The 15,524-nt window shown below is 36.3% G+C and overlaps 1 protein-coding gene across 1 annotated transcript in view; it reads left to right on the top strand.

Annotated features, from left to right (window-relative positions):
* LOC136034475 (uncharacterized) overlaps positions 1 to 15,524 on the top strand; it is a 99,444-nt gene that overhangs the window by 64,592 nt on the left and 19,328 nt on the right. The window contains exons 13-16 of the mRNA XM_065715686.1: positions 1,823 to 1,934; positions 7,773 to 7,859; positions 8,449 to 8,583; positions 15,234 to 15,366. Of these exons, the coding sequence (XP_065571758.1) occupies positions 1,823 to 1,934; positions 7,773 to 7,859; positions 8,449 to 8,583; positions 15,234 to 15,366 (467 nt within the window). The remainder of the gene's footprint in view (positions 1 to 1,822; positions 1,935 to 7,772; positions 7,860 to 8,448; positions 8,584 to 15,233; positions 15,367 to 15,524) is intronic.

The raw sequence follows: 15,524 nt of genomic DNA, 5'->3' as shown, positions 1-15,524 counted from the left end.
AAAATGGTATTTTTTTTTACGAAAAATGAAAAGGGAATCAGAGAAAAGGGAATTTTGGACATTCACCGGTGAATATAACTATTTTTTTTTTTAATCCCAACTCCTCTCCTCTCGGTGACATAGTAGTCTTATTCACTAAACATTTCAACCTTAAAAGTCACCTTCACTAATTTTAAAATGTCTTTTAATTTTGATTTTTTTTTTCTTCTTATTTTTATTTCATTTTGGTAGGCAAAGATAGGTGATGAAAACAAGTTATGCTACTATAGATTACCACACCGCAAAAAAATACCATTCTCGGTTTTTCAGGGTGCCCTTCCACCATTGGGCACCCCTTTACCCGTGAAAATGCTTTGATAATACATTAACAAATATTTTTCTTAAAACCTTGTTCTCAGCCAACTATACATCATCTTCCATCCTCCTAATCTTCCCATACCTGATTCTCTTTAAAAAAAACTTAAATAAACTACAAAATTCTTTTTCATACCCTTTTGGTTACTCAAAATTCATACCATAACCATCAAAAATAGCTTAAGTTCTTTTATCATAATGCTAACTTCATTTCTTCAAATTTATATAATATTTAAAATTGAAAACTATTTATACTTTATAACAATTAAATCAAAAATTTCCATTTTAAAACTCAATTTTAACTCATCCATTCCATATCTACGCTCTCCTTCCGTACTCGAATCCGCCTCTTTAATTATCCGCATAACTTTCAAGCCAATCATTCGCCAAGGGAATTTTAACTTGCTTCTGACGTTTCCACATTTTCCCACACATGAATGCTAACACTTATCACTAACAAACACAACGTATTGTTTGTTGGCTTATCTTAAACGCAAAAGAAATAAATGTCAATATTTACCAGATTTCGGTTATTCACCCTAACGTATACAGGGTATTTTGTACTGGCTTAAACTTAATATGTATCAAATGATTATGACTTTGTAAAGTGATAAATTTTACCTATTGTCTAATGGGAGTCAAACTGAACAGCTTAAGAGACTCTTTTTGACGCAGGCATAAGCAGTGAAGTATTATTAATAGTTTTTGACTTCTGGAAGAAGCCCTTGAGTTTTCAGACGCCGCAGTTCATCGAGATCAGAGGAAAGGGCAAAGACTTAGTATTTTTTTTTTGAAATGAAGAGACAAGAAAAATGCATATAGCAAAATTTAATGTTGGAGAGCATTTTGTTTTTTATTTAAATTTGAAAGTGTAAGAATAAGAAATATATAATATGTTTGTCAAATTTAAATTATGGATACTAAAGGCCATGATGTCATGGCCAAAAAAATCCGGGTGCCTTATAGAGTTGAGGGAGATACGCAGCTATTTTTCCCAGGTATTGTTTGATAATTGTTTAAGTTACTTTTTGAAAAGACTGTATATGAAACAATAAGCTGTAAGAAAAAGTGTGATTGTGGAATGTGATTCCATCTTATTTCTTAGGTTTGGTTCAGCGATTTTTCTTTTGTTTCTTTGTTTATTTAGGGTAAAAATATAAAAAGAACCAAGAGAAACTAGTTTAAAAATAGTTTTGTTTGAAAATGTATGCCCATAGTAAATTACTCTGTTGTAGCGCAACGGACTGATGCTCTGTTCAGCAATATTGGGCCCAGGGTTCGATCATCACCGCAGCAAGGCTGGTTAACAAGCTTGTGACTTGTCTCTGTAAAAAAGACCCATCAACTGAAGTGTTGATTCGATACCCTATGCGCCCACAATGGGTCCGGAGGATCTTTATCCTTCCACCCCCACCTATTTCTTTTTTCTAAGATGGGCAAATTGTTTATATTTGATTTTTTTTTTTAGGTGGGCTTGTGGAACTCTTGGGTGGGGATTTTCACCAGCTGAAGCAAGAGAAGTAAATTTAATGGTGTCATTTCATCATCCCGGTGGCTTTGCCTGGGGCTATATAAAGTTTGTAAGTTGCCTGCTTTGTCTATGTTTGGTTCTAATAATTTATGTGCAGCAGTTTGAGCTTTCCTAGCTGAGTGGCTAGCCCCCTATAATTGAAATCCTTTATCCGCGAGGACGAGGGCTTGAGTCCTGGTGTCGCTGGTTATTTGGTTTAGAACGGTAGCCAGTGGCATGACTCGGTAAGCCCAGCCAGAGTCAACTCAGCTCTACATGGGTACCTAGAGAAATCTATGGAAGGTAAACAGGAAGGGTGTGCGAAAGCACAAAATGGCTAGCCCCAGCCCCCTATTGTACATACTGGCTGAGGGGCCACGAATGGAGTAATGTTGTATTCTTTATACCAAAGCCTACCTGTGCGTTCGGTGAAAATTTCCCCGGGGCCTTATTTACCCCTTCTCATGTCCCCTAAAATTTTAGGCTAAATTTTAACAAGACCTTCATTTATTAACACAAATATTTTTAATTTGTTAGTTAACTTATAATTTATGTTTTATTATTATTATGTTAATTTGATTATTATTATTTAATTATTTTGAAATTTTTGTTTAATTAATTAATTAATAATTTGTTGAATATTTCCATTTATTATATGCGCCCTCTACTTTATTTAATAAGAATAAAAATTTCAAAAATAATTACGTTATTTATTTGAAATTTCGAGCATTAAGATTTGTGCACTCTGGATAGATGCCCCCTTTCTTCCGGTCCCCTTTGTGGTAATCTTTTTGATATCGTGCATTCCAATATGGGCACATAGAGTTTTGCAAAATGGAACAAAAAACTGCTTTCTAGATTGGGTTAGGTCTATATTGAGAATATAACACAACCATTGCTTTACTCCAGCAATTCAACTCATCGCAGGCACAACGTAGGGGGTAAATGATGTGGCTTCAGTAATGCTTCCGCTAAAGGAAGATACGAAGGAAATGTTCGGGTCCTCTCTCATGCAATATTAAATACTAAATTATAGCTGAAAAAACAAAAATAGAATTATTGGTTGCCTCTATCGAGATGACATTTCTAACTAGATGGCACTACGGTTGTAAATCTTGCTTAATTTACAAATTTTTACTGCTTTAATGGTTTTTATGACAATTGGTATTTACCAAGTGACATATAGCGATCGCAAATTCTGTCGATCTGTCGGTCGCGGTTTTTCTAGTTTGGGCATTTCCAGATCAGCTAGGACGATGAAATTTGGCAGGCGTATTCGGGACCAAATCATATTAAATTAGAAATAGTCTTTTCCCCGATTTGGGTATCTGGGGGGGGGGGGGAGTGTGGGGACGGTTAATTCGGAAAATTAGAAAAAATGAGGTATTTTTAACTTGATGAACGGATCATCGAATCTTAGTGGAATTTGAAATTTAGAAGGATATCGTGTCTCAGAGCTCTTATTTTAAATCCTGACCGGATCGGGTAGTATCGAAGGGAGTTGGAGGGGGAAACCTGAAATCTTGGAAAACGCTTAGAGTGGAGGGATGGGGATGAAACCTGGTGGCAAAAATAAGTACAAGTCGTAGATACGTGATTGATAAAACTGGAACGGATCCGCTCTCTTTGGGGGAGTAGGGGGGGGGGGGGGGTTAATTCGGATAAAATTAGAAAAAAATGAGGTATTTTTAACTTATGAACGAATGATCGGATCTTAATGAAATTTGATATTAGGAGGACCTGGTAGTTCAGACTTCGTATTTTAAATCCCGACCAGATCCAGTGTTATTGGAAGGAGTTGGGGGGGGGAATCTTGGAAAACGCTTAGAGTGGAGAGATCGAAAAGAAACCTGGTGGGAAAAATAAGGACAGTTATCGACATAACCAGACCGGATCCGCTCTCTTTGGGAGAGTTCAGGGGGGGGGGGGGGCACCTAATTCGGTAATTCGGAAAAATTAAAAAAATGAGGTATTTTTAACATACGAACGGGTGATTTAGTCTTAATGAAATTTGATATTTAGAAGGACCTCGTGTCTCAGAGCTCTTATTTTAGGTCCTGACCGGATCTGGTGACATTTGATCTGGGAGGAGTGGAAAAACGGTTAATTCGGAAAAATTAGAAGAAATGAGGTATTTTTAACTTGCGAATAGGTTATCAGATCTTAATAAAATTTGATATTTAGAAGGACCTCGTGTCTCAGAGCTCTCATTTTAAATCCCGACCGGATCCGGTGACATTGGGGGGAGTTGGAGGGGCAAACTGGAAATCCTGGAAAACGCTTAGAGTGGAGAGATCGTAATGAAACTTAGTGGGAGGAAGCTCTTGACTCTTCCGACCTCATCGCTAGTGCCATATGAGCTCTTGGCTCTTGTTGTGTCTACAATCTATTTCTTGATATGATTCAGGATACAGTAATACATTACTATTAAAATATATAAATTGACCGCAGAAAACCATTTCACACCATTCTCGGAATTTTGAAGAACCACTTTGTGCATTTGCCTTTCTATGTTCCTCCATGAGCATCACTAGGTGGCAATTTAATTTCTTTTTATATGATGAGGGAGGGGGGGGGGCTGAAAAACAGGTGTTTACATTAACATTGCTCAAAGTAATGTTGAAGACTCTTTCAATTCCTATTTGGGTGACGTTGTACTCCAAGAGTAGACCTTCTTATTTCGGCACACTGGAACTAATGTCTAAAATTCACTTAAATCCAACTTAAAAATATCAAGGGTATTTTTTAAACAAAATTTAAGTAAACTTCTTTTGAACTGAATTCTTTGTTTCTCTGTATTTGTGTGTTTTAACTTACTTGTTTCGTCCAGAATTGGGCTTAATTCGGAGTAAACTTACATAACTTTCTGCGTTAACTTACGCAGTATATACGTAGTGCCATATCTACTATATCTATTCGTATAAATATACATATTTACCACGTTGTGAAAGTTCGTTGTAAATAAATATTTCTTACGCCTTTGTCTTATGTCATAAATAGAAGCAGTAGCGTGAAATCCCCAAAACACGAATTTTTTTTTAGTAGCAGATATAATTACCTGTATTTTTTCACATTGGTTCTGACATTCAGTCAAACATCTTGCTCGAGGTGGGTCAATATTCAATTGATACCTGGTTGATCGACAACTACTCTCAATTCCAGTGTCTACTGCTCTTCCTGAAGCCTGCTCTTCCAGCGTCTACTTTAGGGCCTAAGATAGAGGTTAAGTTAGGGCCAAACGTCCCTAAGATAGGCATAATGGCAGAGACAGGTTTTCTTTGGCTGACGGCTCACTTCCTCTACGATGGTGATGGTAGTACTTTATACCTTGTTTTGATATCAGGTCCTTAAAGCGACGCAGTAGGTGGTCTCAGGGAGGTGCCAAAATGGTGGGTGGAAAAAAATAGATTAAGATTAAAATGTGTTTAATTTATAGCCAATGCAGCTTAAAAGTGGGATTTTTTTTTGATTTTTTTGGTTTCACTTTCTATCTCAATTTATATTTCGCTTCTCTTTCGTGACAAAATTTGTTTTAAATGTGTTATATCGTGAATATAGATTAACAAAGGTTTATGTGCCTTTCACATCCTCACTTGAGAACAAAATCTAATTAATTATCAATCAATTATCAATTATCTAAAAGTATCATTTTTCACATTAGTTGACGTGTTTTCCTTTAAGTGCATGACGCATTCACGAACCAAAGAACTCTTTTCATAAAATACATTTTAGAAAAATTAGATATTTTATTATTTTCTCTGATGTGAAAAAAAGAACTAACTAAAGTCAACAGAACAATGTATTAGCAAAACCTCAAAAAACAAATACTAAATTAAAAGCATGGCGTAGTGTGGTCTAGTAGATATGGTCTTTTGTCTTTTTATGTATCCTCTTGAATTTTTTCCGGACTATATATTTTATGTTCGTTATTCTACAGAGAGGACGTTGAGTACTGATTTGAAATTTTATCGTTTTGTTTTCATCCTGGCGTTTTCTCGTTTTGTCATGTTTAGCCAGTTTGTCATGTTTAGTCTCAGAAACAACAAATTCATTTTTTTTTAATTGAGGTTCATGAGCATTGTGCGGATGGCCCCGTTTTTTTTTTTTTTTATACTTAATTCGTACTTTTCTTCTGATATTATTTGACCTCACCTAGTCATCCGAAAAGTACAGACCCATTGAAAACCGTTGGAAACTTGTATGGTATTTTTTTGAAAGATGAATATGAAAGGATCCATGGACTGTTTAGCTTATACATGTCTCGTATGATTTTTAAAATCAACTTTAATCAATGCTCACAAAAATATGACGTAAAATTTTAAGTCTAAAATTTAAAATTTCACCTAATTTACTTTAGTTTGACTTAATTAAATTTAAAATTTAAAATCTGATTCAAACCTTTAAAAAAGAAAAAAAACATTAGTGGATTTAGGTCACACAGCATTTTTTTTTAAAGAAAAACATTTTTTCAATCCCAGAAATGTCTTAGAATTTAGATGTTGTCTAAAACCTTACTATTCTTAGGTCACATTAAATTTGACAGGTTGGCCCTCACTGAGACTAGAAAGCCCTCGCCAAGAGCTGCCTTTTTTCTCTATTCCCTGTAACTGCAGTTCTTAAGCCGTTCTAGCCGAGTGGTTGGCACGCTAGTCTTGATATCCATTGTCTTTGAGGACAGGAATTTGAGTCCCATTATCACTTGTTTTTTGGTTGGGAAAGGGGTTATTGGCATCACTCTGTAAGCTGAGCCAGAGTCAACCCAGCTCTAAATGGGTTTCTGGCGAAATTTTGGGAAGGTAAACAGGAAGGATGTGCGAAAGCACAGTATGGCTGGCCCCAGCCCCCCATTGTATTTCTTAGATGAAGGTACATGAAACGGAGATCAGTTCCACCAGTAAGGACTGTGAAGTTCAATACTCTATTCTTTATCTTACCTTTGTCATCCTAATAAGCTTTCTTCAACATCACTACATTGTAACTAATGAGTTTGTTTGACTTAATTTTTGGTTGTGGTATGTAACCCATTCTTCAAGTTTTTTCTACAGCTGAAAGTTGGCTTTTTATATGGAAAGAATATAAAGACGCCTCACTTGTTGACTATACTGGTCGTCGTGAAAGCAGTTGAGTGTCTCCATCCACTGCACAGAATTATTTAATGTCCGTAAGTTGGCTTACTCTTCCTTTTAGAACTGGTTCCAAAAATTATCTTTTGACTTGACTTACTTGACTTAAGTCTCCTGCCGGGCACTGCTCGGCGTAGAGAGTGACGTCTGCCTCCTCCACCCACTTCGGTCCATGGCGAGTATTTGCTCTTCGCCCCGTCTGATGTTTGCCATCGCTAAGAACTCGGACAGGCTGTCGGACCAACGTTTTTTCGGTCGGCCTCGAGGTTGCTTCCAACCAACTTTGATAGGGTGGAAGTCATAGATCATCTTTGCGGGTAGATGTGGTGGCATTCGAAGCAGATGCCCGAACCATCGTAAGGTTCGCTCGGCTGCTTGAGACGAAAACCAAGACTGCTTTGTGAGCTGCAGAAGCTTTTCATTGCTGACGAAGTCAGACCATCGTAGGCCCTCAATCCTCCTCAGGCTCTTTGCATGAAATACGTCTATTTTCTTGAGGGTTGCAGTTGATACTTGCCATGTCTCAGCTCCGTAAAGCATCACAGAACCAATTATCTTTTGGACTACTTGAAAAGTCATTAACAAAATTCAAAACAATAAACCAAAGTAGTTACTTTCGGGTGCGTCCTTTATAACTAAAATTTTCAAATCTTCGATGAAACGATTGTTGGCCTCTTGGGCTGAATTCACTTTTTTATTTATTTATCTTACCTTGAACAAGTTGTTTTTAGAGTCAAATTGTTTTTAGTTGTCAAGTTGCTTTAGAATGCCCTGTTTATTTTTAGAGTCAGCTGGTATATAAGGATGGTGCTACAAGCGACACAATTATTGAAGTTAACCTAAAGCATCCCGGAAAAAACAATAGAAACCATGTAAGTACTTTCTCAATCATTGTTTTTTGTAGCAAAAGTTACGAGCATAGAGCTTCAACGGGTATAGATTCAGCCGCTTAAAGATGAAGCTAAAGTAGAGGATAGTAAAGCTGCTATTTTGATTAAGCTGCTTTTTTAGTTTTATTTCAGTTTTTAGAACAAACTTTTTGGAAAAGGGGAGCGAAAAACGGGAAAAATACTTCCAAGTATTTCAATTGGGCCATAATACAAATGCAAACATAATACAAATGAAAAAAACTACTATTGAATTTTAACTAGATTTAAAAGGATACTAAAAAAAAACTAGTATAGATTCAAACCTGTTGTTGTTTTGGTTCTTTATTAATTTTTCAAAATTACTGGCTTCTTCGCTTTCTATGTCGGAGAAACATATGGATGATGTTTTTGCTAAAGGCAAAAAAAATAATACTGTGATAAAGCTATTCGAATACTCTCGAAGCAAAACATACTTGAGTGGTTTGTTTAAGTCTCTATTAAATACTTTTCTCTCACTTATGTTCTTCACTTGCCTATAAATATGTTTCTCCCCAAAAAACGCTGGTATCTAACGGATTACCTTGTCTTTTAGACGCGTAATCACAATTGGGCTGTATTTGTCAACCCTGTCGTCCAAGATGCTGCCGTTGCATATTTCAATGCTAGATGTACTGCTGCCGGCTATATATGGAATCCAACTTTTGTACAAATTATCGACCAAAGCAATGTAAGCAAATCTATGTCTTTTATTTTAGGCAGTGTTGACATAACTTCTTTTGATATATTTGACTTTTTTCTAACATTTGGACACATTGAGAATGTTTATTTGATACATGGTTTCTGACTCATCAAATGTATCCGTTGATACAATTCAATAACTGCGATTCACTGTAATATAACAGTGTTTCCACCTTTTCTTTTCAAATAATCTGGAAAATCATAACGATTCTCGGTAGAAAATTGGTAGATGGCTCTTGGAGTTTCGTAGAATTTTCTGTAGGATTGTTGCTGAAACGCCCTAGTTATATTTCATCCCAATTTAAATTTTTAGCACCAAAATACTACAAAGTGGAAAATAAACTAAAAATCACTAAGCTAATTATTTGCATATATCTATATCAATCATCAATCGTATAAAAGAGCATACGCAAGTTATGTGGTCGTTCCAGTATTTGGGATCTATGATAGTACATAGACGTGTTAATGCTTTAACCTGCGGTTAAAATTTACATAAAAAAAGTTCCAAAATGTGTTTGAAGAGCCTCGTATTTGAGAAATCAAATTTCGGTTTAATGCCTCTCTTTTGATGTTTTCAAAACTTTACGCTTTGGGAATCGATTGTACAATGGCTATAAAATATGTTAAAGAAGAATATTGAAGGTACCTAACCTCTTTTCTTGTATGGCTTGATTTATCAGTCGTGTATCAATTTTCTGTTACACCCTAGCAAATAAAACTTCGCTAGCACCTTATTTGAGTTTTCTACTATCTATCACTATCATATCACTATCACTATCTATCATATCACTATATCACTATCTATCATATCAGGTTAACGTCGCTTCTTGACTACTAAGGTCCTTGCGTCGGCCTTACAGTTTGTTATTACAGCCAGCTTCGAACTGTAGGTTTATTACGAAGCTGAAATCGCACCCACTGCACCACCATTAGGCAAAGTAAGAGTCACTATATGTAATATTTATATATCATATTACATGTATCGTTGTCTCATATTGTCAAATTGTTGCAACACAACACGAATCCCCACATATGGAAGGACGGTCCCATGTTCATTGTACTGTGACAACTGCTGGTTTTTACCTTAAATTGTTTTTATTATAGTTAAATATTTTGCCCATTTTATTCTGGTCTCGTATAAAAATCGCAACTAGCCTCTCTTCTTTCTTAACGGTAAAAATTCTACTTAAACACTTTCTATTTTTTTTTTATTTGCCAGGTTTAGTATAGTTTTTTTTTTTTAATTTAGAATTTTAGTATACTGTGTTTATGCTTTATATTTTCGCAAGCTCTATGAACTATAATAGTGGAGAAAATGATAGACATATTCTCTTGTCTCAACTCCTTTTTAAGAAAAAATACAAGTCCTAAATTTGGATTTAAGATATTATGAATTTATGCATCTCCCATTGGCATTGTAGTTGTATTCACAACAGTTCATTGTAAAAATTTTTCATGAAAAAAAATATTTCATGAAAAAATGAAAATATTTCATGAAAAAAAATATTTCATAAAAATATTTCATGAAAAAGTGACATGTGTTAATGGTAGTCTAAACACGATAAAATGCAATATTGACTGTTTTAAATATATCAAATGAATTTTCGTTAACAGTGATTCCATATATATAAAATTCATTAAATTTGCAATTCTTTATAACGAGCCTAGGGGAATTTAAAACATTTACATGAGCCTTATTCGGGAGGGGGCTCATGTTTCTGTGCAGAAACACGGAATTATGCAGTTTCCGCAAGAAATTAGGTAACGAATTTGTTTTTATTTGTTTCCTTGTCTGGGGTGGGATGATATAAAGACAGATTTAGGGGAGGAGTGAACTTTCTGGGAGGGTGTAAAGAGGGAGGCTTTGAATAGATTAGGATGGAGGAGGCGCGTGCGTCGCTGTGTGGTCTCAGGTGGTTTGGTGCTGTGGTGACTTGTTAGTAGTAGTAGTAGTAGTTTTATTTGTTGTTGCTTTTCCTTTAAGGATGATCAACCCGAATTGATGTTTTTATGCTATGAGGAAAGCTCATTCAAATAGAAAGTCAGTTTTTACTGCGCTTTCTGAGTCTCAAAAGATATCGTGCCACGAGTTAAATGTCAATATCTGCCATTTTGTGTCACAAATCACAATGTTGGGCCTAACTAGGGACAAAATACAATAGATAAAACTCAAAGACGGCCAATCCAGTTTAAGGTTGTTGACGAGGAATTTAAATCAAACAGCTCGTGGTAACGAACTGTAGTAAGGAGCGACCCGGCTCAATAGTAAAGGAAACTCTAAAAAATGGAATTTTGATGCTAAAAGATATATCAAAAGAATCGGATTTTTATGCTAATTTTAAATATATAAGTTTCATCAAATTTAGTCTTTGTCATCAAAAGTTACGGGCCTGAGAAAATTTGCCTTATTTTGGAAAATAGTGGGAAACACCCCCTGAAAGTCATAGGATCTTAACGAAAAACACACCATCGCATTCAGTGTATCAGAGAACCCTATAGAAAAAATTTCAAGGTCCAATCTACAAAAATGTGGGATTTCGTATTTTTTGCCAGAAGACAAATCACGGGTGCGTGTTTATTTGTTTGTTCGTTCTTTTTTTTTCCCAGGGGTCATCGTATCGACTAAGTGGTCCTAGAGTGTTGCAAGAGGGCTTATTCTAACGGAAATGAAAAGTTCTAGTGCCCTTTTTAAGTGACCAAAAAATTGAAGGGCACCTAGGCCCCCTCCCACGCTCATTTTTTCCCAAAGTCAACGGATCAAAAGTTTGAGATAGCCATTTTGTTCCGCATAGTCGAAAACCATAATAACTATGTCTTTGGGGATAACTTACCCCCCACAGTCCCTGGGGGAGGGGCTGCTAGTCATAAACTTTGACCAATGTTTACATACAGTAATGGTTATTGGGAAGTGTATAAACGCTTTCAGGGGATTTTTTGGCTGGGGGGGGGGGGTTGAGGGGAGGGGTTATGTGGGGGGATTTTTTGGTTTGGTTCTGGGGTTCAGGGGAGGAGGCTATATGGGAGGATCTTTCCTTGGAGGAATATTTCATGGAGGAAGAGAAATTCAATGAAAAGGGCGCAGGATTTTCTAGCATTACTATTAAAATAAAACAATGAAAATATAAGCATGAAAAAGTTTTTTCAATTGAAAGTAAGGAGAAGCATTAAAACTTAAAACGAACAAAGATTATTACGCGTATGAGGGGTTCTAAAAATACTTTAGCATAAAGAGCGAGGTATTTAGGAGGAGATAAATACTTTGCTCTTTACAGTGTTCGGACTCGCCTATAAATTCCAATAAATTCCTATATTTTAATGCACTCCTATAAAATGCCTATATTTTGGCTAAAATCCTATTATTCCTATATTTTCGGATGGAGAGCACTAAGAACATTGCTCATGATTTGCAATTTTCTGTCTTTTGGTGTAGATTCATAATTAATTACACATGTTGAGCTTTTTGAACTTAACTAATGCTTTGTGTTGAGCTTAGTAAGGTGCTTCTGCCTGGGCTATGCTGTTGTGTTGACTTAGTAGCCTATGTTTTGTTTTTTGTCATGTTGGGCCTGTCCGAAATGAGCAAAGATCAGCATATAGGCTAGCAGTCTCTGCTTAATGAGACTGGAGTTCTTGCGACTTATGTGTTTCCTGGCTGAACGCTGGCTGGCTGATGTGAATACGGCCCCGTTATTCAAATGGGCTATTCTAAGATAATTGCTAATCGAGGGAAGTATAATAGACGTGCACTGGGTAGGCTATATGCTACATTTTCTGATCAATCTGTCCTTTATCTATCTGGTCTTTATCCCCTTCTAAAGAAAAATTATGTTAATCAGATTCGGACCTTTTATTTCAGATATTGTAAATTTTTACTTTATCTCCCCCCTTGGTATAGCAATGGTAAGATAATTCGTAAGTTTGATGTCCCTGATATAAGTGCAAAGTTGGCCCTCCTGCATGGAAGATTGTCGGAATCAGCTTTTTATCGTTTATCGCCTCATCATCCTTTGGTCCGTCTGTTCGGTTAATCTCATTGTAGCATAGTGTTTTTATGGCACTTGGTATTAACCAAGTGACATATAGCAATCGCAAATTCTGTCGGTCTGTCTGTCTCTCGGTCCTGGTTTTGCTACTTTAGGCACTTCCAGGTAAGCTAGGACGATGAAATTTGGCAGGCGTATCAGGAACTGGACCAGATTAAATTAGAAATAGTCTTTTTCCCGATTTGACCATCGATTTGAAAATGAAGTTTTTTAACTTACGAACGGTTGATCAGATCTTAATGAAATTTGATCTTTGGAAGGATATCGTGTTTCAGAGCTGTTATTTTAAATCCCAACTGGATCTGGTGACATTGGGGGAGTTTGGAGGGGAAACCTAAAATCTTGAAAAAACACTTAGAGTGGAGGGATTGGGCTGAAACTAAGCACAAAAATAAGCACAAGTTGTAGATACATGATTGACATAACCAGAACGGATCTGCTCTCTTTGGGGTAGTTTTTGATTTTGAAAAAATTGGAAAAAAATGTGGTATTTTTAACTGACAAAAGGGTGATCCGATCTCAATGAAATTTGATATTTAGAAGGATATCGTGTCTCAAAGCTCTTATTTTAAATTCCGGCCGGATCTGGTGACATTGCGGGGAGTTTGGGGTGACCTAAAATCATGGAAAACGCTTAGATTGCAGGGATTGGGCTGAAACTTGGTGGGAAAAATAAGCACAAGTCCTAGATACATGATTGACATAACCAGAACGGATCCGCTCTCTTTGGGGTAGTTTGGGGGGGGGGGAGTGATTCTGAAAAATTAGAAAAAAGTGAGGTATTTTTAACTTACGAACGGGTGATCGTATCTCAATGAAATTTGATATTTAGAAGGATATCGGGTCTCAAAGCTCTTATTTTAAATACAGACCGGATCTGGTGACATCGGGGGGAATTCGGGGGGACCTAAAATCATGGAAAACGCTCAGATTGGAGGGATCGGGATGAAACTTGGTAATTTATGTGACCAGGCATCCTACGCCATCTACCACAGATCTGATCCCGAGGACTTCCAAATCCTATAATTGGCCTATATTTGGGCCCAGGAAATCCTATAAAAATAGGGCAGAGCCTATAATTTGAAACGAACCGACCTGTCCGAACCCTGTCTTTATGCTAAATTATTTTTAGTAATTTCAACTATTTATTCTACGGCCTTTCTGATTCAGGGGTCATTCTTAAAGAATTGGGACAAAACTTAAGATTTAGTGTGAAGAGCGAGGTATTAACGAGGGGAAAAACCCCCTCATATATATAATCAAAAATATAAGAATATGAAAGTTTGTTACGTAAGTTAATTCTTAAGTTACGTATATTTTTACTAATAAAACGTTCGTTAAAAATTAAAAGTTCTAGTTGCCCTTTTAAGTAATCAAAAAATTGGAGGGCAGCTAGGCCTCCTTCCCCACCCCTTATTTCTCAAAATCGTCTGATCAAAACTAAGAGAAAGCCATTTAGCCAAACAAAGAATTAATATGCAAATTCTATTTTAATAATTTATGTACAGAGAGCCAAAATCAGACATGCACTAATTCAAAAACTTTCAGAAATTAAATAAAAAAACAAGTTTTTTGAAATGAAAGTAAGGAGCGACGTTAAAACTTAAAACGAACAGAAATTACTCCGTATATGAAAGGGGATTTTCCTCCTCGACACCCCGCTCCTTGCGCTAAGGTTTGATTCTTTCTTGCAACTCTACTTTTTAAAATAATAAAAAACTTTAGCGTAAAGAGCGGGGTGTCGAGGAGGAAAAGCCCCTTTCATATACGGAGTAATTTCTGTTCGTTTTAAGTTTTAATGTCGCTCCTTACTTTCATTTCAAAAAACTTGTTTTTTTTATTTAATAGCCTTCAGGGTTCATATGTTGCCATAGAAAAGTGCCAATTTCTGTCATTTTGTCTTACAAATTTGAAGTTTTATTCCTAATAAGTACAAAATGAAAGCCAGCGAAAGTTCCAAGGTAATCAATGGACCCAGAACTATCACAAACTCCGTAAGTATCCTCCCGGCTTCAGATATCAGTCTTTCCCATGCTTTATGCAAAATGAAGGCATCTAGAACGCATAAACAGTACTATCAACGGTTATGGAGTACTTTACTGTTGCACATTAACTATTGGGGGAGCGGGAAGGTATGTGGGTATTTCATAGAATGCGAGGGGAGGGGTAGCCCAACTCATAAGGAGTGCATTTTCATGTTCAAGTTTTCCGAATTCTAGGTCAGTGTGGACCAATATCAAACCCAGGGGTGTAGCTCCAGTATTTTCATTGAAGGAGGGGGAGGGGTGGGGAAAGAAGGATCTACGTCATGAGAGTTAAAGGAAATGGGCTATATAATATTTCTTTCTCCAAATTATAAAAAGAATTTTAACAGGATTTTCGTTATTTTGTTTTTGAGCAGTAAACTTTTAATAAATTGTAAAAAATTTGCTGATTTGCATTCCTATCTCCAGTTGATTTTTTTCGTCTTTGGCTTTTGAGAAGCTTTTTTACGATAAATGAGATAAATTGATGATTCCACCTCTTCGTGTACAAAGTTAACATTTTGTTTATGTGTGAAAAAAAGCTCAAAGTTCAAGCTCTCTTTTTATTGCAGGAGGAATTTTATTCAAAAGAATGTACCCCAGAGACACCTTATAGATGCAAAATCGGTGACCTGTCAGGAAGACTTGGACCAATTGAAATTGGAGGAAAGCGTGTCGTTTTAAGTGACAAAAACCTCCCCCTGAGTACGTTAAAATGTTCATATTTTTAAGGACATTACTATGCTAGCCTATTCTATAAATACCTTGTATGCACCCAGGGCGTAACTTATAACCGTTGTTTTGAGGGCCGTGGGGGGGGGAGGGTTCCTCAAAGATATTATTTCTGGACCTTTTCAACTACA

The sequence above is a fragment of the Artemia franciscana genome, chromosome 13 (genome assembly GCF_032884065.1).
Source record: "Artemia franciscana chromosome 13, ASM3288406v1, whole genome shotgun sequence".
In the NCBI taxonomy this organism is placed as follows: Eukaryota; Metazoa; Arthropoda; class Branchiopoda; order Anostraca; family Artemiidae; genus Artemia; species Artemia franciscana.
This window is presented reverse-complemented; position numbering and strand designations above follow the sequence as displayed.